General features: G+C 40.3%; 1 protein-coding gene across 8 annotated transcripts in view; it reads right to left on the bottom strand.

Annotated features, from left to right (window-relative positions):
* Positions 1-23,109, bottom strand: part of LTBP1 (latent transforming growth factor beta binding protein 1) — a 403,312-nt gene that overhangs the window by 13,694 nt on the left and 366,509 nt on the right. For all 8 annotated transcript variants that reach the window (XM_086700338.1, XM_086700340.1, XM_086700343.1 and 5 more), the window contains 5 exons: positions 18,232-18,408; positions 17,389-17,475; positions 15,360-15,488; positions 14,536-14,676; positions 13,153-13,323 (listed from right to left, as the gene is read on the bottom strand). In XM_086700338.1, coding sequence (XP_086556464.1) covers positions 13,153-13,323; positions 14,536-14,676; positions 15,360-15,488; positions 17,389-17,475; positions 18,232-18,408 — 705 coding nt within the window. The remainder of the gene's footprint in view (positions 1-13,152; positions 13,324-14,535; positions 14,677-15,359; positions 15,489-17,388; positions 17,476-18,231; positions 18,409-23,109) is intronic.

The raw sequence follows: 23,109 nt of genomic DNA, 5'->3' as shown, positions 1-23,109 counted from the left end.
TCTTGGTACCACTTCCTCCGGGAAGTGATTTCTTCAGCTATACTTTGTAGGTGCTCACAGATTACCATGTAAATGGTATCTTCTTGGGTTGAGCAGTGTACAACCAGCACAACTGTTCACAATAGCTCTGCTTGCCATGGAGACTTGAATCTCAGAAGGAAGCATAAAGAAGGCATGCTGTGTCCTAATCCCCCCCAGTGAGTGAATCTTTCTTAGGATACTAGCTATGGATAGGGAGCAAAAACAATGGCATCCCCAGCTTCTGCTCCCTGCCGATTTGTGTCAACACAAAGACAAGAACGTGGTAGCTTTCTAAGCACTTTCTAGATGTTTTTCTCCCATTCATCAGAGGCACAATCTGTGTGCTGCATGAAGGGAGAGTAGATAAGCTTCCTCTAAATTTTGCCAAGCTTGCCTGCTCTGGCCATGAGGTCAGCATTTAAAAGGCACGGGAGCCAGCAGCTCTGTTCTAGCCACAGCTGTCTCATAAGCTTAATTAAGAAAAGGTCAGAATAAGCACAGTATTATTTGAATTCATAACCTCAAACATACAACGGGGCTTTAAACAATTACGGGCAGTGATTTTTCTCACAGTCCCACTCACCACAGTTCATTCTTCTCAGAGTGCATTTCAATTGTTCTCGTCACCGAAGAGGGAAAAAAAAAATCCTAACAGCAGCAAAGTTTATGTACAATATGTGAAAATAAAATGTCCACTAAAGAGCAAATCACCTAGTAAAATCACTGGAAAGGTGCTTCTAGAAAGTGAACGTCTATGCGTAAGCTCTGATTTCAAGGGAGAACGTGTCAACTGCTAAAACAATCTTATTTTTGAGATGAATTAGGTCACTTGTTAATTAAAAATAAAAGTGTTGTTCTTTGTCATCAGATTGTTCATTTTACACATACGTTTTAATTTCTCTACTTAGGTTCTAAATGAGAAAGCGTCTAAGAGGACATCAGTGCGACTTTAGTCAATGAAATTTACTCTCCATTCAGCATAGGTTATGTAAGAATGTGGCCAAATCCTTGGGGCACCTGGGTGGCTCAGTTGGATAAGTGTCTGACTTCAGCTCAGGTCATGATCTCACGGTCTGTGGGTTCGAGTCCCGCGTCAGGCTCTGTGCTGACAGCTCAGAGCCTGGAGCCTGCTTCTGATTCTATGGATCCCTCTCTTTCTCTGCCCCTCTCCTGCTTGTAATCTGTCTCTCAAAAATAAAACATAAAAAAAAAAAAAAAAAAAAGAATGTGGCCAAATCCTTTCTTAGCACCTCAATACAGTACAGCTTTTAGGAGAAATAAGCACTGAGTACAAGTGACTCCCTGAAGTCCAAGCCATTCACAAACTAAAGTTTCAGAAGTGCTCAGGACACCAACTGGCAATCTCATCCTCAAACCGTGCTCGCGTTTAACTGTTCTCTAATTGTTCTGGAGACCTGGAGACCATGGCTTCCACCAGTTCTCGGTGTAGTTAATACTCTGGTTTGCAGTACAGCAATGTCTCTGCAGCTGGTGTTCCAAACCCTCACTGGCTGTGACCCCAGGGAAGTGGGTTTGGGAACTGCAGCTTGTTCCGGGACATGCCTCCAGAGTGCTGTCTCTGGCAATGTAGCAGGAAATGGAGTTCTCCCCTATCCTGGGGTTGGGTTTTCCCCCTCCTTTTAACTGTCCTTACTCTGAAAGCAAACCAGGTTTCTTTTGTAAAATGTTTTAAATCAGCGACTACAAAATATGATCCTAACCTGAAGGTGCCTGACTTGCCTGGGGCTCGCTTGTTGTCTAATGCACCTGCCAAAGGCAAAGTTGCTGTTTTGAAAGTTTATCTTTTCACTTTGAGAGAGAGAGAGTACGAGCAGGGGAGGGTTTGAGAGAGAGGGAGAAAGAGAATCTCAAGCTTGAAAGAATCTCAGTCTCACGAGCCATGAGATCATGACCTGAGCAGAAATCAAGAGGCGGACACTTAACCCACTGAGCCATCCAGGAGCCCTGACAAGGTTGTTTTAAAAACTCACATTCCAGGGGCACCTGGGTGGCGCAGTCGGTTAAGCGTCCGACTTCAGCCAGGTCACGATCTCACGGTCCGGGAGTTCGAGCCCCGCGTCAGGCTCTGGGCTGATGGCTCAGAGCCTGGAGCCTGTTTCCGATTCTGTGTCTCCCTCTCTCTCTGCCCCTCCCCTGTTCATGCTCTGTCTCTCTCTGTCCAAAAATAAATAAATGTTGAAAAAAAAAAAAAAAAAAACTCACATTCCAGGGGGCGCCTGGGTGGCGCAGTCGGTTAAGCGTCCGGCTTCAGCCAGGTCACGATCTCGCGGTCCGTTGAGTTCGAGCCCCGCGTCAGGCTCTGGGCTGATGGCTCGGAGCCTGGAGCCTGTTTCCGATTCTGTGTCTCCCTCTCTTTCTGCCCCTCCCCCATTCATGCTCTGTCTCTCTCTGTCCCAAAAATAAATAAAAAACGTTGAAAAAAAAATTAAAAAAAAAACAAACTCACATTCCAGGGGGGCGCCTGGGTGGCTCAGTCAGTTAAGCGTCCAGCTTTGGTTCAGGTCACGATCTCACGGTCTGTGAGTTCGAGCCCCGTGTCGGGCTCTGTGCTGACCGCTCAGAGCTTGGAGCCTGTTTCAGATTCTGTGTCTCCCTCTCTCTCTGCCCCTCACCCACTCAGGCTCTGTTTCTGTCTCTCTCAAAAATAAATAAAAAACGTTAAAAAAATTTTTTTAATTAAAAAGCACATTCTAGAAAGCTTCATTTCTAGTATTCTTCCTCTGATGCATTGCTATTTGTAGCAGGCTTCTCTGTCACTCATCCCTGCCTGCTTATTCCCTCTCTCAAGTCCTGTATCTTTTGCACAGCTTGGTTAAAAAGGCCCTGACCTGCTGTCATAGCCCTGTCCAGCTGGGGGCCCTGGCTAAGTGTTAAATATCCTACCTCCTCCCTGCCCTTCTCTAGCATGTGCCAGGGGAGGAGAAAGAAATGAAAACCAATGTCCTTCCTTACAGTGCAGATGGCCCACAAACTGCAAATATTTAACTTTTTCACAATCTCACTTGTGATAGATAATTTCGTGCGCCAACCTGGCTAGGCCATGGGGTGCCCTGATATAGTTGGTCAAACCCTGAGTGTTTCTATGAGGGTGTTCTGGATGAGGGTAACATTCAAATTGGTGAACCTGAGTTAAAGCAAATTGCCCTCCATAATGTGGGCCTCACTCACTCCTGAATTACTGATTCACTGGATCACTGAAGAGAACAGAGCACGACTTTCCTCTGAGAGAAAATTCTCCATCCCACTGTCCACTGTCTTCCGGCTTCTGCAACATCAGCTCTTCCTGCCTAAAGGCCTCTGACCTGGAGCCTTGGCTCCCCTCAAACCTTGCATGTCATCAGCCCACCCTGCAGATTTTGCATTTATCAGGTGCTGTAATTATGTGAACCAATTCCTTATAATGAATGAATCAGTCAATAAATCGCTCTCTCTTTTACTGGGTCAGTTTTTCTAAAGAACCCTAACACTCCAGCCTGCCTTACAGGCACAAGGGAAGTTTATCATTGGTTCAAGCCATCAGGGTGGTAGGGAATCCTGATGGGGTGAGCACATCCCTTTGGGGAGACGGTATCTGATTCTTAAGGGGAGTCATGTGTACTTGGAGAAAAGCTTTAACATTTTTTTTTAATGTTTCTTTATTTTTGAGAGAGAGAGAGAGAGACGAGTTGGAGTGGGAAAGGGGCAGACAGAGAGGGAGACACAGAATCTGAAGCAGGATCCAGCTGTCAGCACAAAGCCCGACGTGGGGCTCGAACTCACAAACCGTGAGATCATGACCTGAGCCAATGCTGGACGCTCAACCGACTGAGCCACCCAGGAGACCCAGAAAAGCTTTTATATATTAATTTTATCTGCCCTGTTACTCCCTTGAGTCCCTATAATGGAAGATACTGATTATAAAAGTCATAACACGAGGGTGACCTAGGCGGCTCAGTCGGTTAAGCATCCAACTTCGGCTCAGATCATGATCTCACAACTCGTGGGTTCGAGCCCATGGTGGGCTCTGTGCTGACAGCTTAGGGTCTGGAGCCTGGTTCAAATTCTGTGTCTCCCTCTCTTTCTGCCCACCGCCCCCCCCCCCCCACTCGCACTCTGTCTCTCAAAAATAAACAGACATTTAAAAATTTTTTTCAAATAAAAGTAATAACATGAGAAGCACTTGTGGTCCCCTGCTGACATGGGAGTGACGGGACGTGCCCATCATCTCATGCACGGATGTTCAGACTCACACTTGAGCACACACATCCCTGGTCTTCATTCTCCAATAACTCACCATCACAGTCGTGAATTTTTCCACCCAGTGACCTCAGCTGGCCTGAGATGGAAACTCTGCTATTAATGATGTATATTAAGTCTAGAATAGTAACTTTACTATAAGGTTTTAAATGAGGTTTTTGTTATTTCATATGTTTATGTTTGTAAGAACCATATCACAGGGAATTGGACAGACAGACCTTGGGATTTTACTTTGAAATAAAGCAGACTTTCGATTAGGATTTGTGTTGAATGAGTATTGATTCAGGTTGGTAAACAGTATTTGATCAGGTTGGTAAACAGTATTTGAATTTATTAAAAATTCAATTTGCTGCATCTTAAGTCTGATTTATTAAGATTTAGAAGAGCTGCTTAAGCGCTTAAGAAGAAAATGCTGAGGCGCCTGGATGGCTCAGTCGGTTAAGTGATCAACTCTTTGATTTCAGCTCAGGTTGTGATCTCATGGTTTGTGAGATCGAGCCCCGTGTTGGGCTCTGCATTGAGTATGGTGCCTGCTTGGGATTCTCTCCTTCCCCTGACACAGGCATGTGCATGCATGCCCTCTCTCTCTCAAAATAAATAAATAAACTTTAAAAAAAAGAAGAAGAAAATACTTATTAGGACTGTGGGCTGCCCTTTCGAGTATATAGAGTGCTGGAGAGAAAATACATAAAATTAATATTTTTTTTGAGAGCGAGAAAGGGCACAAGTGAGAAAGTAGCAGAGAGAGACAGCGAGATACAGAGAGAGGAGAGAGAGAATCCCACAAGGGGCAGAGAGAGAGAGAAAGGAGGGAGAGAGAGAGAAGAGGGAGGGAGAGAGAGAGAAGAGGGAGGGAGAGAGAGAGAAGAGGGAGGGAGAGAGAGAGAAGAGGGAGGGAGAGAGAGAGAAGAGGGAGGGAGGGAGAGAGAAGAGGGAGGGGGAGAGAGAGAGAAGAGGGAGGGAGAGAGGGGGAGAGAGGGGGAGAGGGGGGGAGAGAGGGGGAGAGAGGGAGAGAGAGAGAGAGAAAAGTAGGACTCCAGCTCACCTGATGTGGGGACTGAAGTCACAAATTGTGAGATCACGACCTGTGCCAAAGTCATATGCTTAACGATTGAGCCACCCAGATGCCCCATAAAATTTATAAATGGAGACCAAAGTGTTCAGAGATTTAATTAATATAGTTTTGATACAGAAGTCACTCTCAAGGAAAATTTTATCTGTTCCTTGCTATATTTAAACATTCATCACAAAATACAAATCAATCTTATTTTATATAAAAAATATTGGACTTATAAGTAGAATGACAAAATGTGTAAGTTGGACTTAAATTCTTAGGAAAATCTCTCTTTGAAAATTCATAAATTATACTCTTTATAAACATAAAATATATTATTTTGCTTTTTCTATTTAAAAAATTGATAAATTGAATACACCGAATGTTCATTTAAAAGCCAACATTAAATGGTCCTTTCCAGCCATAAAGCCCCCCTTAGCGGACACTTGTGGCTCTGGAGTCCGGAGGGGCACAGAAGAGGCAGCTTCACTCGGGGTCCTGCAGAGCTGTCTGACTCTGCGTTAGTCCCTAAACACTCTTCCAATTCTTCATTGTCTTTAACTCACGCCTCCTTTCAAAAAAGACTTCTACCATGGAATAATCATTAGCTCAACTCATTTCCTGGAGCAGGATTTGATTTGCTAACACCTACAAAGCATGTACTGTAATCCAAGCATCTCACACGCATTTATCACATTTAACCCTCAAATGACCTATTGTTGCTAACTGCCATCTTACAAGCGAGGAGACTAACGTAAGGACTAAATCACAAAGCTGCATGTGCATAATTCACTACTAAATTTTATTTTCCAGTTGTCCTTTTATAGTAACAAAAGTATTTTCACTCCTTTTTGGAGGGAGTAAGAGGAAGCTTTCTAAGTAAACCAATCCGTTTGATAAGAAACCACATAAATGGCTTACTTGCCATTCCGTACAGTATCCAATTCAATTTAGTTCCATGGATACGAAGAATTACGTCCCAAAGCACTGGACCACTTACCACTCTACATATACACGGTATACATTACGTGTACAGGCATGGTAGCCAGACAATCTAGGAGGCCTTTTATATCTTTCCAGTGTGATTTTAATGCTCCACTATAATTTATTAACAGCTGCACTTCCTTTAATCATAATATTCAGGATCTATGATCAAAATGATAAATGCTTTTGTACTCAGAGAGTATTAATTACCCTAACCTCACAAGAGTTCTCAACTTTGGATAAAGGAAACTGAAGTAACTTGTCCAGTGCAATCGACAGAAGCAGTGCCAGAAACAGAACAAGATCCCTGGACTGCCTCAACCGAAGGCAGTGACCACTCACTGTGCCTCACATGTAGGATGTTCCAAAGTTATTATTAACATTCTTTGGAAACATATTTCTTGGAAAAGCCTTTAAACCATGGCTGCTGAAAGGCCTTTTGCAACCACTGCCCAGTTACAATATTTTTTCAAGTTCAGTCCATGACTCAAATCCCCGTCTTCCTTCACACCTCCAAGGGTATTATGAAACTTCTTATATGGAGATATTTGGGAACATGTAAGAGCTGTGCATGGATATGGAAGAAATCACTAGCTCAACTGTTCGAACACAGATTCCGAAGTCTGTCACTTTTGCAAAACCATATGAAAATATTGGGGGTAGATAAGCTATTGCGAAGTATCAAAACATTTGCTGTTGCAACAAATAGTGCACTTATTAAATAAGGGAATCAAGGGTATCACGTGCATGTTTTAGATGCAACAATTAGGGAAAAAAACAATTCTAATTTAGTAACATAACTGTATACTATGTTAGTTTTGCAGAATCAAAATTTACATTTCATGTAAATACAACCTGTACATCTGTTCCAAAATTTTTGGACAGTGCATAGCAGGTGTGAAGTAAATAATGGAATGAAGGAAGGAATATGTAAGTAATTTAACTAAAGCTGAAAACAGGCAAACTATAAATAATTTAAGATTGCATTTCAAACATGGTTCTTTTTCCTAATTGCATCTTGCATGTAACAGTTAACAAATTCTCTAATGACAGAATTGATTTCATTTTTTCTTCAGCTGTAATGATTACAGTTTCCCCTTGGCACTCAAGTACAAGCATAATCCGTATCCCCAGAATCATAATTTCTGCATCAACTGTTTCTATGTATTTGTATCTTCCAACTCTTCTCTCAGCAAAACTGAGAGGACCATTCCTCTGAATTTTGATCAATATTAGTGTTTTACAATTTTTTTTTAACAAGTGCCAATTTCTTTTGTGGCACTAGTTTCCTTCGAGTTTTAACTACTCTCACCTTTGTACACCTGACTTTCATTAAGAGTAACTGTAGAGGGTCCAACACTGTGGTGCAGTACATCATACCACCAATAGGTGGCACTCTCCCAACACACTAAGGGTCCTGTTGAATTTCCTCTTACCTTCAAAGTTTTAGATAAAGACTTTAAGTCTTTATGTTCAACTTACTTACAGTAGGTCTAATTATTCCAATAATTTACTTAACAGAAGTCTAATTATTTGAACAAGATAGCCACAGACACTGGGAGCCCTGGGAATCTTAGATTCCAGTATTCAAGTGTGTCTACTTTTCTTTCCCATGTGGGTTAATGGGTTCTTATTTCCATGCGATAACGGCATCCTACATATCTTGTAATTCATAGGCACATTTTCCAGAAAATTGAAGCTTATGCTTTCAAGAGTAGCAATAAAAACATTAAAAATTCATTTTACTTAAGTGCAAGGTATCACTAAGTTCTATTTACCAAGAATAACTGCCCTACTTTAGTCCCTTAATTCATCAAATACATACTGTCAGTATGCCCGCCAGTGTGCTACACTGTGATGGACAGCTGATGAGACACCAACTCTCATTTTGCTGATCTTACCATCTCGCTCTAAAGCTGTAGTTTCTCTAAGTCTTGTTTATGACACGGATAAAATGACTTGTCTTGCCTGACTTGGTTTTCCAAACGCCTTTTTCTCCCAGAGTCTGGAATGATATAACATGATAAAGAGCTCAAATTCTAGGGTCCTCCCAAAGCAGTTCAGCCCCCCTCTCTCAAACCTTTGAAAAGCTGGAAGCAGCCAAGAGCACAGGAACGAGAAGAGGAGGAGGAGGCCGGAACAGGAATATGGGAGCCGAGGCCTCCAGAGGATGAGGACGGGGAAGCTATCGGTGCACAATGGCTTCAGCAAATTGTCCAATGTCATGTTGCAGGGCCTCCCTCAATCATCTGGAACCTCTACGAATGCCTGGTGTCTGGCCTCCATGACGTTAGCAGAGGATTAACATGGGATCCTAAGCAGCCCCAGAAATGTACTGGATTGCACAACTATGCAGGTCTCCTCGTGTCAAGTTGTCCTGATATAATCTGTCCCCTCCACTTCCATCCCCTGCATGTGGTATCAATCCACAAGATGCCATCTAACTTTGGAGACACGACTGAACAAGCCACTCCTACCTCCTCCAACTACCAGTATTCTCAGATGTAGTTGCTGCCTTAGCAAGAATTAGTGCCCATGACCTATTGCACCAGAAGTGTGAAAGCCTGTTCCAGAGCCAAAGCTTTACTTTACACTACACTTTAATGCTCAAAGCTGATGACAAGTGCTACGATTTATTCCTCAAATTCCTCCAGCACTGTTTCCATCAGTAACTAATTGTTCCCCAAAGCATCGCTGAGCAACTAGGGAAACTGGAAGGTTCAGTGCCCGACAGGCTGGGATTCATCCAGGGCATATATTAACCAACAGACAATGTGGTCCTTTTCAACTATCAAGATATCCATAAATGGCATATTTAAAAGGTTCAAGGACAGAAATTATGAGTAAACATGTTTTAAAATTCACACATTCTTTGTTTCCTCTTTGAAAAGTTTCTAACAGTATTAAAGTGAGTTTAACAAAATCAAGGTGGATGCTCTTAGGTGTCTTTAGAACCTTGCTGGTGTGGTCTGAGGACCAGTAGCATCCTTGCTAGGAATGCAGAATCCTGCCCCACCTTCTGCACTTAGAAACCAGAATCTGTTTTTTCATAAGATCTGGGGAGTACAGAGAACTGACATGCCCATTGATATTTACAAAGCAGTTGTCTAGAAAAGCAAGGCTTATATGAGAACAATTACTTCTGCATTTGTCTATCCTTAATTCATGCTCAGATGCTATTAGATAATTGTATGCTTTATAAGATCCTTGGATTTCAGCTACATTTGAAAATGCATTTGATCTGGGTCACTTAGCAGTAAGTAGCAATAGCTGTTGCTATCTTCCAAATGTGTCAAAGACTATTCTAGGTGTTCATGTATTAACTTATTCAAGTCTTAAAACAGCCCTGTAAGGCAGGTGAAATTACTTTCACGTGAGGAAACAGAGGCACCAGGAGACAATGTAACAAGGTTGCCTAGATAGGAAGTTGTCAAACCAGTATTCAAACTCAGGCAACCTGCCTCCAGAGCCTACACGCTGACCTCTCTGCTCTGGCTCCCCTCAGTGACTGTACTCCAGCAGAAATGCTCCATGGAAGATGGTTTGGTGTGGGTAGAACTAGAATGTCAGGTGCTGATCAAGGCAATGGCAGTTGGTCAGAGGACCTCTGGAAAACCTTTGCTGTGGACCTTCTCTGTGGATTTATTCTGAACTCAGTATAGTTCTAGGCCCATAATTTTAGGGATATAACAGAAACACTCCTTCTGAGCTGCCTAACTTATTCCTATCCTCTGACTAAAACATTTAGAACAGTAGTTTTCAATATGTGTCCTCCGGAACCCTGGGGTCCCTGAGAGATACCTGCAGAGACTAAGTAGTTATTCTCCCAACCAGTTCCCCCAGCAACTTTGAGATTAACGAATTTCTATATTAGAGGTTAAAATAACAATTCAGTTGACAAACTACCATTGTTTAAAAAACAAAAGACGGAAAACCACTGATTTTGAAGATTTGGTTGACTATATGCTAGAGATTCTTTTTGGAGATTTTATCCTAAGTACTGTGCATATGTTAACTAAAAGATTGTTGCAATGCAAACTATTGTAATTTTATAGTGCTATCATAATTAGCAATGCTAATTATTTTTTCAGTTTGGCAATGGGTACCATATTTTTCCTGATACCGCATGCTCTACTAAAAATATCATATAGTATGTATTTGTTCACATGTTTGTTCAAATTTATATTTTAAAATGTTATGAAGTCTCAGCTAAAGAAAATTGATACAATATTCTAAAATTCATTTCTAACAGCAACATACTTGACTATTCTTCCAAAAGCTATGTCAATTAAACTTGACTTTCAAAGCCATTGGCCCGTCAGACTTATATGCAGTAAATACTTAAAATCATACTATTAGAACAGGGACAGAATAAAATGAAAATATGTGCAGAACCTTTATAAAGGGGTTTCTGTAACAAAAAGCATACACCATAACCCAAATGTTGGGGGTGTGAACAGAATATATACAAAGCTCCTAAAAATTAATAAGACACCAAGTCCAACAAAACATGGGCGAAGGAGGTGATAAACAATTCACTGACCAAGAAATACACATCACCTATAAACAAAGAAGAGATACTCAAATTCCCTAGGAATAAGGGAGATGCATGTAAATATGCTTCTCACCCATCTGATAAAAACAATTTTAAAGACTGAGAATATCCAATGGTAGAAGGGTCTGAGGAAGGAGGCATTTCAAATGCTGCCACTGGGAGTGCAAATTTGCACAATATTTTCAGAGCAATATAGTAAGTTTAAAGTGCACATACCTGCCAACCCAGCATTTTCATTTGTAGGAATTTCTGTACTAAGGCACTCCCACAGGTGTATATAAGATACATACATGAAAATTCACTTGCAGCATTGTTTGTAGAAGGAAAGTCAAGATAGAAGCAAGCAGTGGGAGGGACAAACAACCCCAAAGTCCAGTGCTGCTGGCGACTAAATAAAAGTAGGTGTATCCATAAAACAGTCTATGCAACCACTTAAAAATTTATCATCTTTCCTCTATTCCAAGATACCATATTGTAAAATACATTCTGATAAAACAGACATTATTAAAATGTAAAAAAGTAGCTTGTGGCCATTGTTCAATGCCATCAATTATAAGATACCTCCCATTTCAGAGATGCCGAAGAGTGAAACAAAAAACGAAACGTGTCTTATCGACAATACGGAGTTCAGTTTTAAATAAGCTCTTTAATGTAAATATATGACAATAATATAAATATAGCTATATAACAATTAATGTGTAGGAAAAAGGTTTGCATGATTAAAAAAAAAAAAAGCCCAACTGTTAAGAATGAACATCTCTAAGGAGGAGCAGAGTTCAATTGTGATAGGGTAGGTGGAGAGGGACAGAACCCCTTTGATTAATTCTTTAGAAGGGGTCTATTTTTGGGAAAAAAAAAATCAACCATTAAAACCACTGGCTAAGTACAATAGATCTGACATATATAAGAGCACTGTGAGAACATGTCTCAAGGCCCTGTGTACTCCCTTCCTATGGATTTTGCTTTCCTCTCCTTGTGGCATCTGCCTCTGGGGACAGAGGCCATAGTAATGCTAATAATCATTAGCATTCACTCCCTGTGTCCCTGTTCTACCTACATCCTCCCCTTCCTCCACAACCCAACAGGATAGACATAAACACCTCTGTTGTACAAACGAGCTGTGCTGGGTGAAGTTATTGGGCAGTTCTTGATTCCAGATCCACCCTGTCTGGCCCCAGAACCCATCCTCTTTCCCTACCAGGCTACTATCATCACCATCTATTTCTTTATGTATTTGCTCTTTATCCTTTGTGAGTCTTTTCTCTTTTAAGGCATATTCAAATCATTTTCTTTTTTATGCTACATTGGTTTTAAGTTATTGCCAATCTGAAAGGCTATAAAACAGCTCAAAAGTTGCATTCTCGTGAACTAAAAGTCAATGCATTTCCTCTTTTCAAGGATTTTTTCTACTCTTGCCCATTCTGAGAATTTGTTCATTATAAACTCCCTCACTTTATGCCCACACGGTGTCTTTCTAGCTTTAACAACTCGATTTCAGAGCTAAAGACAAATTGATATACCCAACACTTTCAAGGGCTTTCCTTTCAAGAGCAGTTAAGTGGCGGCAGAGGTAAGAAGTAAGCAGTCCGTGCACAGGCCAGGAGTCACCAAATAGCCCAGACACAGCACCTTTCAGTCTTCCCTCAACACAAGGAGAAGGGATAAACCAGGAGCCTAGCCTGCTGCATTTTCCATTTGAGCAAAGGTTTATCCTCGGAACTAAACTTGAAATGAAAGGACATTTGTTTGCATACATTTCAATTCCTTTCTACTCTCTTCCTCTATTGTTCTAACTCCTTTTTGGTCTCTCTCACAAAGAGGCTGTCATAAAAACCAGGACAGACTTTCTATAGCCTCTAATACTTTTTGCTCTAAGTAGAAACTGTCAGAAATGAGAAAGACTGTCGAGAAAAAGGAAGTATCGGGAAATAGAAATTCTAAAGATCTATGTCACCAATTGCTAAGTTGCATTATGTTTCTTTGGGTCATTTATCATTCTTTGGGGAAGGGAACGAAGGTTTCAAAAATTAATGGCAGGGTCTAGACTGGAGGTAAACCAGGAGCCATATGTTTATGCAACCCTGCTCTTACACACACACACACACACACACACACACACACACACACACACACACACACACCCCTATCCCCACCTCTGATGAAAGTAAGGAATCAGGAGTGAAGATGAAGATACAGAAGTGAAAGAACAGTCAGGATCCAAAGGAGGGAGGTGAACCTGTTCCCAAAGGCCTCCGGCAGAAGGAACTGGGTGAGGGCTCACCTGAATCCTTCATGGGGCAGAGGGCACACTGCATACCCCAGGCCTCTCCATACAAACAGCAGCATTCAGTGTAAGTTGTCTGCTTGCCAACAAGAGGCCGGCTACACACATACTCATCACTCAGATGTTCCCAGCACAGATCTTGGTAGACATCAGTTTCTTCTATTTGTTCTGAAAGGGAAAACATGGTTCCATGACAATTGCACTGTTATTCCTACTTCATAAACACAGCGGTGGAAGCCAGCGAGTCTCAAAGTTTCCATCTCTATTTCTCAGACTGACTTCCAAGTAAAAGTCTGAAGCCAGCCTGGTCTTTCCATGGATCAAACCTCTGTCATCTCTAACAGGGTGTCATTCCATCAGCTGAAATTCAACCTGCCCGTCATGTTCCAATTAAATCCCTCCGTCTGCAGCTTCCCATCGTTGTAGAAAGCACTGCACGCTCTTCCTTCTATAGTCCATAATCCTAAAACACTGATCTCTGATTTCCCAATCTTTCCTTTTTTACCTTGACCCTTCTGTCATTTCCTACCATTTCTTTCTAAGTAACACTTTGCAGATTCTTGCTTTCTCACTCAATTCATTCACCAAAGCTCTGGTGACACTTCATGCTACAGTACTCAATTCCAAACTTTCTTCCCTTCAATTGACTTCATCCAAAGTGGTTACTGACAGGGATGATGGATAGATCAATTAAGCCAATTAGGAGTGGTGCATCATCTCACTGGCGACAGAGAGGGATTCCAATCAATGGAAGCCAGGGGTCCCCACCACCTTGTTGGATTCCATGGAGTGTTGGGCCCAGCCTCTTCTGTGTCCTTCAGTCCAGTCAAGCAAACCTGATTATCTTTTCCTGAACTCACATCTTCCTCAGTTGCTTTTGAGGGTGAAATGTGACAAACAGGCACAGAAGAGCTCTGCCATCGGCTCAGCCGATCTATATTCTCTTGTCGATTAAATATGTGTAGGGTACTGAATCTCCTACATACTGTTATGCATCTTATTATTTTTCTTCTTATTCTCTCTCATTTTTAAAAACTGTTCATCTATTTTTAAGAGAGAGCCAGAGAGAGAGAGAGAAGGGGAGGGGCAGAGAAAGAGGGAGACAGAGGATCCAAAGCAGGCTCTGCTCAGTCAGTGCAGAGCTCCATGAGGGGCTTGAACTCACCAACTGTGAGATTATGACCTGAGCTGAAGTCAGATGCTTAACTGACTAAGCCACCCAGGCACCCCTTCTCTCTTATTATTTTTAGCATCTCATTTTAATTACTCCAAAATACCCAAGGAGTCAATTTTTCTATTTCCCAGTAGCTCACAGTTCAGTCAAAAGGAAAACCTTGACATTTATTTGGACAGAGACTTGCATCTCACATCCAAACATACCATGTGATTCAGTTGGTCGTATACATCTTTTTTCTGAAGCATCCAGGACCATTGGATGGGTACAGAAGCAGTTATAAGAGCCTTCTGTATTAACACATTGGCCATCAATACAACTATTGGGGTCCTGACATTCATCCAGATCTTAAAAGAAAAAAAATTAAAGAAAATCAACAATCAGTTGTACCTCATACACTCACCAAACTTTATACACTGCTAAATTGAGTCTAGATTACAGAGGCTGCCACATTTTAATTAACTACACATCATCATCCAGAAGAGAACAGCTTTGACTATAAAAATATTAAGTTGTATTGATTGGAACAATAATGTTTCCCTGCTGCTGCTGACATTAAAGAAAGAACGAAAACATTTAGGAACAGGATATGCTTAGAAATTTAAGATAAAATGCCTCTTTATGATAGTTTTAAAACTATTTCCTTTTGCTATGTTTTTCTGCCTAGTGTATATGGTTTTCTGCTTAAGCCTTAAAGTCTGGGTCAGTATTTAAAAATGACTTTCACTTGCATGGTATGAGTGATGAAACAGGAGGCTCCCCAGACCGAAAGAACACTTCAGTTAAACCAGTGACCTGAATTATAATTCCACATTGAATATTAACTCTTTGCTTGAAATCTGTTCCAAAAGTAGGAAGGAGGTTTTTTTTTTATTTTCTTAAATCTTGCTCAAAAAAAAGATCCATAAACCATTTACAGGTCTTTTCAACATGTGACTTAGATGCAAAGCAATTGTTTTGACTACACAGCATCACTTATTTTTTTCCATCTGTATATTTTCAGAGCATGCTGTATCCTCCTAATACTTACCAAAGCACTGCAATTTGACGGGATCATAGTATGTCCCCTGCTTACAGTAGCATTCATAACCAGGCTGCGTGTTCAGACAGAAGCCATTTTTGCAGATTTCTTGCCCAAAGAGCAGGCATTCATCTGCATCTATGGGGGGCAAAATGGTGAAAGAGAAGACTGAGCTTTGGTCTTTGAGTTAAAAACAGTCTAACGAATACTGGGCTTCAGTTGACTTAGATATTATAATATTCATAGTCCAAAGAATCTTCAGATACAACAGGAGAAAATTCTTAAAGTTAAGCCTAACTCACAGATGTAGAAACAGAATCTGTGACATTTGGGGAACAATGTCCAAAACATTATTGGAGGAGGTCTTTTTGTAAATATAATTTCTGGGTCACTACCTCCTATCTAATGAAATAGTTTATGAACTTCACAATGCAGCCAACAGTATTTTCTCAAGAATATACCTTTTAAGAAATGTGCCTTTCTCTAAATGTGTATGTTGGCTCATGAACTAACTGGGATGAAGAAAAATCCCCACGAAGAGTTTGATGGAACTTGATGAGTCTGTCTCGGTGATAACGACCAGCTAATAGAAGCACAAGTTCTGAAGGTCTTGGGAGGCCCATTTTTCCACAGAACGTAAAGTGCTCACCGTCTGCAAACCTCAGTTTACTGTGGTAAGTTGGGGACAATAGGAACATCTGCCTGACAGGAATGAAGCAATTAAATGAGAAAATCCATGAAGAAGATTCCACAGACTCTCAAAAAGTGTTTATCCCTTGCTTTCATTGCTATTATTATTACCATCAGTTCTAGCATTTTAGAGCAAATGTCATGTCATAAAAAAAAAATCATAGGCTTCATGGATGAATCACTCAAAGTTACACAGCTGGAAAATGAAAAGTCAAGTCCATAATACATAGCTGTTTGGATCTGCAACTAATATTCCAACCATTTACAGCACTGCTAAGACAGGGTGAGGAGGAACTTATTTTTATATGAAAGAGAGGGCGACTTTATGGTAAAATCAGGGCTCTGTTCCATAATATGAAGTGAGATTTAACTATATGCCTGCAAAAACAAAGTATGATATTTGTGAACTTGAAAACTATTAAACACATACTACAAATCAAGGCTTCTTGTTATTTAATTGGACTGAATCATAGATTTATTTAAAAAGCACATATGGAATTTCTTATCCAGCTACTGAGTATCATTAAAACGGTAGTTCTCAAAAACGGATGGACAATAAAAATGTTTAGTCTGTTTTCCAGCCACTTAGCAGTTTTCAGTATTAGACTATAAAGGGAAGAAAAAAACCCCATAGTGTATATAAGAGGTCATAATATCTCTATCATGGAAATGTCAAAAGTGAGTAGTTAACAAGGAAATACTCATAGATGTGGCTTAAATTTCACCTAAATAAAAAGATTGTGCATTTATTTCAGAATTATAGATTACCAGCATTAAATACACAAAACACATTTACTTTAGTTTTCTTCTTTTCCATTCCTTATGATGAATCTGTAGCCATTAGTCAAAGCATCTTAGCAAATAGTAGGATGAGTTCTAAAAAAAAGTCAAGAATCTTAGCTTTGCTGATGACCTCAAAGACCAATATAATGATGGTCAAAATTATATGGTCTTAGCTTGTATCATTTATAATATACCTCTGGAATAAAAGCATAAACTTATTAAAATTTATTAGGCACCTCCTAGGTACAGAGTTTTAAGTATTTCTAGTATATTATCTCATTTAATCCTCACGATAACCCTTGAGACATCATTCCTATCTCCGAGATGAAGAGATGGAAACTCAGGAGGGTCACATGACATCCCAGGGCTGCGTGGTCTTAAGTATTCTAACTCCCAAGACCAAACGCTGCCCAGAGTTGACAGGCGCCTTCCCCTAGAAGAATTAAAGGCTTTCTAATCAGTTTCTATGATGAGAAGAGCTATAACTCTGTGGAGCCCAAGCCATGCTTTCACCGGAATGCTGATACGCATACGTGTTACAAATTCATTTCTGTTTGATTCTGACCTTTATAGTTCTCATCACCAGCATCATAAGAGGATTCTCCAGTGGGGACAAAGCCTTTCCCTCTAGGACACATTTCAGCGAATTCAGCTGATTTCAGGAGAGACCAAAAAAAAAAAAAAAAAAAACAGTTAAAAAGAGAAAAAAATAAACGTTCTCCATTAATGTGTGTTTTAAATTTTGAAATTCAGTTTTTGGTTTTTTTCCCCCAGACTCCATTAACTTTAAGGCAAGTCTTGTCATCTATTCTGGACAAATAAATTCAGTATAATTTCCAAAATTATGGATTAGGTGCAAATAAATCTAATGACTTTAAAATTTTTTTACTTGTAATTAAAAAAAAAAAACCCTCCTAGTTCAGGCACTTCTCATTTACCAATGTTTTGACTGATGTTATGACTTATTTCTCCATTACTGTGGTTTCCAGCATTTTAAAGGTTGAATAAGATTCCAGTCAGGCAAGATCTTAGCCTAAATATGCAAGCTCTAGCTACGGATAATGCGGGATCAGTTTTAGCCAAAAAAGACGGGTTTTAACTTAAAAATGGAATAAAACCAAATTGCCTTTCTGCCAAAATATCATATGGAACCTTACTGTGATAGTGTATTCTGCGATGGACTGATGTTAAGTTTAAGAATTCATTTTGAGGTGGGATGAGGGGGATGGCTCCAGCTCTGAATGAAAACGTACTGTACGGTAATCTCATCTCAATGCCACTACGGCAGGTACCAGTCAATGTCATCCTTTCAAGGCTTCAATGCAGCAACCAAAATGAGAAGCTTCCAAGGCCCTGGACACCACGGGACCCAACCCAAGTGTGAACACACTGCTCAGCTGGTCCTTACCAGTCCCCACGACAGGGCAAGGGAAGATCTCACAGTTGTCTCCCCAGCCGGCACCGGAGGTACAGCAGCACTCTTGTTTGGTGACATTGGGGGCCAGCACATTATCGCAGAGGCTGGCATCGTTTAGATTATAGTAGCATTCTTTCTTTTCTTCTTTGGGTTGATCATCATCTAAGTCTAAAGAGAGTGGAGAGAGTGAAAAGGGGCCCTCTAGGACACACCAGATGGGTATCACAACAGAGCGGAAAACACAATAATAAAGAGATAGACGGGGGTGGGGGAGGGTGCCAGCAGCATTTCATTTACACAAAACGGCCTTCTGCTTCAGGTGTGGGTCCTTCCACTTCAAGATAAAAATGCACTGGAATCCGGAATTTTGATACATTTCTAACACACCCCAAGAGTGTAAATCTGTCAAAATCATTTTCTTTTACGTTAAACCAATTGCTATACTCCTATAAATTTGGCCGTGAGAAGAGTTTCCATATCTGCTTTCTTGCCAAACATAGGCCCATTCTATGTGAGCTATAACACCTACTTAAATCAATGAAAATTTTCCCCAACATTTGACCAGAGATGTGGGGCCACACAAAATATTTAACTCTTAGGTGGTTATTTGAATCAACAATGCCCCAATCTTTTCTGAACAGTACAAGGCAGAGTATAATAACCAGGAAAACACTGCAATAACCCCAAATCTATAAAATAACCTTTTCTTACTGAAAGTCTACTTAAAATGCTGCAAATATAGGACTTTGAACGAAACAATGAGTGCCAGCTAAGCCTTGGGAAGAATTTCAAGGCTCGGTTCTAGTCCTGGCTCATATGTGTTCTACAGGAATATATTTTCCAACAGACTCAGTTTAGCCCTCTGTGATAAAAGACAAAGTAATATGAGAGAATACAAACAATGAGAACAAAATTCACTTACTTTCAGATAATACTATAAATGATTTAATCCCATCAGATTTATAGCCTATGAACAAGACTGTGCTTTTAAAAGCTTTTAGAAGTACTGTATTTGGGGGCGCCTGGGTGGCTCCGTTGCTTAAGTCTGACTCTTGATTTTGGCTCAGGTCATGATCTCACAGTTCATAGGTTTGAGCCCACATCTGGTTCTGTGGTGACAGTGCGGAGTCTGCTCAGGATTCTCTCTCTCTACCTCTCTCTCTGCTCCTCCCCCACCTTCTCTCTCAAAATAAATAAATAAAACTTAAAAAAAGGTCAGTATTTTGAGAGTAGGCTTGTAAAGTGGTCTAATCTCTTCTCCACCATATGCTGCAGAGTTCAGTTACTGTGTATGATCCAGTTAGGACTTATTAATAGTTTTTATTTTATGCTATATCAAATAAAAAGCTGACTACTGCTATGACAATTACTTAGATTAATTTCAATGAAATATTTTCATTAGAACACTTCTTAGATATGAAGAAACTACAAGGACAAAGGGAAAACATTTGCCAGTGAGGATAAGACCTGAATGTCAACACCTACCTTTGTTTTGCAGTTGGTGCACAATTAATTAGGAAGGTTTAAGGAGTTATTTTCACAATAGTGCCCTATATACTTATTTTGGCAGGGTCAGATTGACTGTAAGGACTAGATTAATACGCCACTTAGCAAAAGTGTTCCTAAAATAGAATTCCACAAAATTCTATCAGAAAAGCAACTACCTAGGCAACTTCCTTGCCCTAGGGGGCAAGGAAAACAAGCAAAATGGCAAACAAAACTCCGATGTACATATTACTCTCAAAACACAGAACATCAATGAGAATGTAGAAGATCCCTTTCACACTTGATTGTGGCTGTTAGATTTCAGGCTGGATTCTAAGTCAGTGTCAATAGCTGATGGCAAATTCCAACCTTGAATACAGGTCCAGGAAAAAGAGGAAATGCTGATTTCTACAACAGATTATGAAGTGGTTTTAAGTCCATTTCCTTGGATGTGAAATCAGATAAAACTTGCCACAGCCCTCATCTCTTCTAGCTTTCAAGTGTGCAAAAGACAGAAATGTGTTGTGCCCACACGCAGAGAGCCGTCAACCACCGCTTCCTTCTCTTTACGAGGGGCTCCAAGCTCTTATAAACAGAATTCTTTGGGAAAAGGGCATTTGAAGTTATTATTAAAATCCACCATGAGTCTTGCAGAAAAATTTATAACTTTCCCCCAACACTTGTAAATTAATTGGCAGCCCATTACTCATGATTTTGCTCATTTTATTCAGTTGACCTAAAAGTACAGCTATTAACGTATGCATTTGGAAATACAAATCAAATCAGCAGCGTAATTAGCTTGTCAATCAAGTTTACAGTCTGTGCAAAGAGAGGGCTGAATAATTGTTTTCTTCTTGCGTTCCAAGTTGTAAGTATGTCATTGCATTTCTTACAACATGGAATACTATACAGTAGGGCATCATGAAAACTGCTATATTCCTAAGTAATCAGACACCAGAGGCTTAGGTAGGAGACAAAAACTTATATATATATACACGTGTATATACATACATGTATATATATATACACACACCTAGGCCTGTTTTCTACAATGTTTGTTATATTCATAGCACATAAACTAAGAAATAAAATTATCTTTTTCTTTTTCTTTTTTGGAAGGAAACTCACAAGTTTTTGCATAAGGGAGACAACCAGTAATATCATCCTGTTATTCAGGTTTTACATCGGTTGTTACAAGTTTTGTTTTTTATCCCAGCAGTTTGAAAGCTCAATGTTTATACAGCTGAATTTGGGGGTTAGTCAGGCCCTCATCTGTGTTTGGAAAGAGATGCAAATTCTTTTCAAAAAAACCAGTCCACAAAGGTCATTTGTGAAACAACAGCAATTTCCCTATCTTTCTAACCTTTAAATAATTAACTTCCTAGAGCATTTTTCCACTGGGGGGGGGGGGGAAACTCATCAGTAAACACAATGCAATGTGATTTCTTTAAAGAATCTCTATGAGTTTAGGTCACTTGCTGCCACAGGAAGAATGGTTAAACTGCCAAGCAATTTTAAAAGATCTAATCAATGGATAGTAAAGTGCCAGGCATTAAAAAGAATAAATTTTATTTTTATTAAAGAGTTTATGAGTAACATGAGCCATACTACATACCTCATGCCACAGACTTCTAAGAAATATACTACCTCTCCTCCGGTATCTTCGGATTTGATTTTTCAATTTTATTAAGAGGTTGGAATCACATCTATGTATAAACAGCAATTTGCATAGTCTAATCCTAGGGTATGGAAGATGGTAAGAAGTGAGTTTTTTGAACTTTTACACATGTTTCTGAAACAATTTTTACAGAGGCCCTTTCTTGTGATCCACAGAGCAACTCCATGAAACAGTATGTGCAGGTTACAAAGCATCCTTACTTTCCAGAAGAGACAATTTAGGTTGGGTCCAATGTCTCATGCCTGTTGCCTTCCCAAAACCTCTTCTATGGGGCTCAGCTTCTTAGCATCTCAACTAGCATGAATTTGTTTTATTTATTTATTTTTTCACTTCTTTGAGACAAATGGGGAGGGGACAGCAGATAATCCTTGCTGGTATAGAGTTTAGCCACCAGGTCACATAGAGTATAATCATGTTCCCTGGCTCTGAAGAGAAAGTCATGGATTGAGTCATATGGTGCCACTTATGAAGAGCACTTTCTAGAAACATCTTCTCTCTTGGTTCCTCAGAAAGAAGAAGATGTGGTGTTCATTTAGAGGATGGTTTCCTTCGGTCTAATCTTAGCCTTGCTGTCAGGTTGAGGAAATCTGCAACATTTTTCTAATTAAGGGAGACAGGAGCATTCTAAATGGGCCCCTGTGTTTCAATTTCCATTTGCAAAGTATTCTGAAGGCTTTTGTGAGCTAATCTTCTTCATACCTTTCTGGGACAGTCAGGTTTATGACAATGACCAAAGACCCATGAGCAAATACCTATGAGCAAACAATGCCTCCAAGTAAAACACCTGCTAGAGTACTAAAAAGGCATCAATTTATATAACTCTAACCCTGGTGATGTTCAGTAAATTACTTTCAACTCAATCATTCGCAAAGCTTTATTCCATTTTTTATTTTAAAATCACCATAGGCACTAATGTTTCACACCAACTCATGTTTTTTATTGTTTTTCATTATTTTTTTAATGTTTATTTATTTTTGAGAGGGAGAGAGACAGAGCACAAGCAGGGGAGGGGCAGAGAGAGAGGGAGACCAAGGGAGACCCAGAATTCGAAGCAGGTTCCAGACCCTGAGCTGTGAGTACAGAGCCTGATACCTGAGCTGAAATCAGACGCTTAACCCACTGAGCCACCTAGGCACCCCAACTCCTGTTTCTTATGGGAAAATAATTTTTAGCATAATATTCTACGAAGGAATAAAAGAGAACTTGAAAATTCATATATTTCCTTTTTTTCCTAGTTTTCTCCAAGACTTGAAAAATAAAAAGCGTGTGTGTTTTTCTTTTTAATTTTTTTTTTTTAACGTTTATTTATTTTTTTGGGACAGAGAGAGACAGAGCATGAACAGGGGAGGGGCAGAGAGAGAGGGAGACACAGAATCAGAAACAGGCTCCAGGCTCTGAGCCATCAGCCCAGAGCCCGACGCGGGGCTCGAACTCACGGACCGCGAGATCGTGACCTGGCTGAAGTCGGACGCTTAACCGACTGCGCCACCCAGGCGCCCCAGCGTGTGTGTTTTTCAAGTTTATTATTTTGAGAGAAAGTGAGAATGCAAGAACAAGTTTGAGAACAAGTAAAAGAGGGAAGGAGAGACAGAATCCCAAGCGGGCTCTGCACTGTCAGCACAGAGCCCCATTTGAGACTTGACCCCACGAGCCATGAGACCATCACCTGAGCCGAAATCAAGAGTCAGATGCTTAACCAACTGAGC

Source organism: Puma concolor, chromosome A3, assembly GCF_028749965.1.
Source record: "Puma concolor isolate L17-30 chromosome A3, mPumCon1.1.hap2, whole genome shotgun sequence".
Classification (NCBI taxonomy): Eukaryota; Metazoa; Chordata; class Mammalia; order Carnivora; family Felidae; genus Puma; species Puma concolor.
The sequence above is the reverse complement of the archived record's forward strand: the minus strand, read 5'-3'. Positions and strand labels throughout refer to the sequence as shown.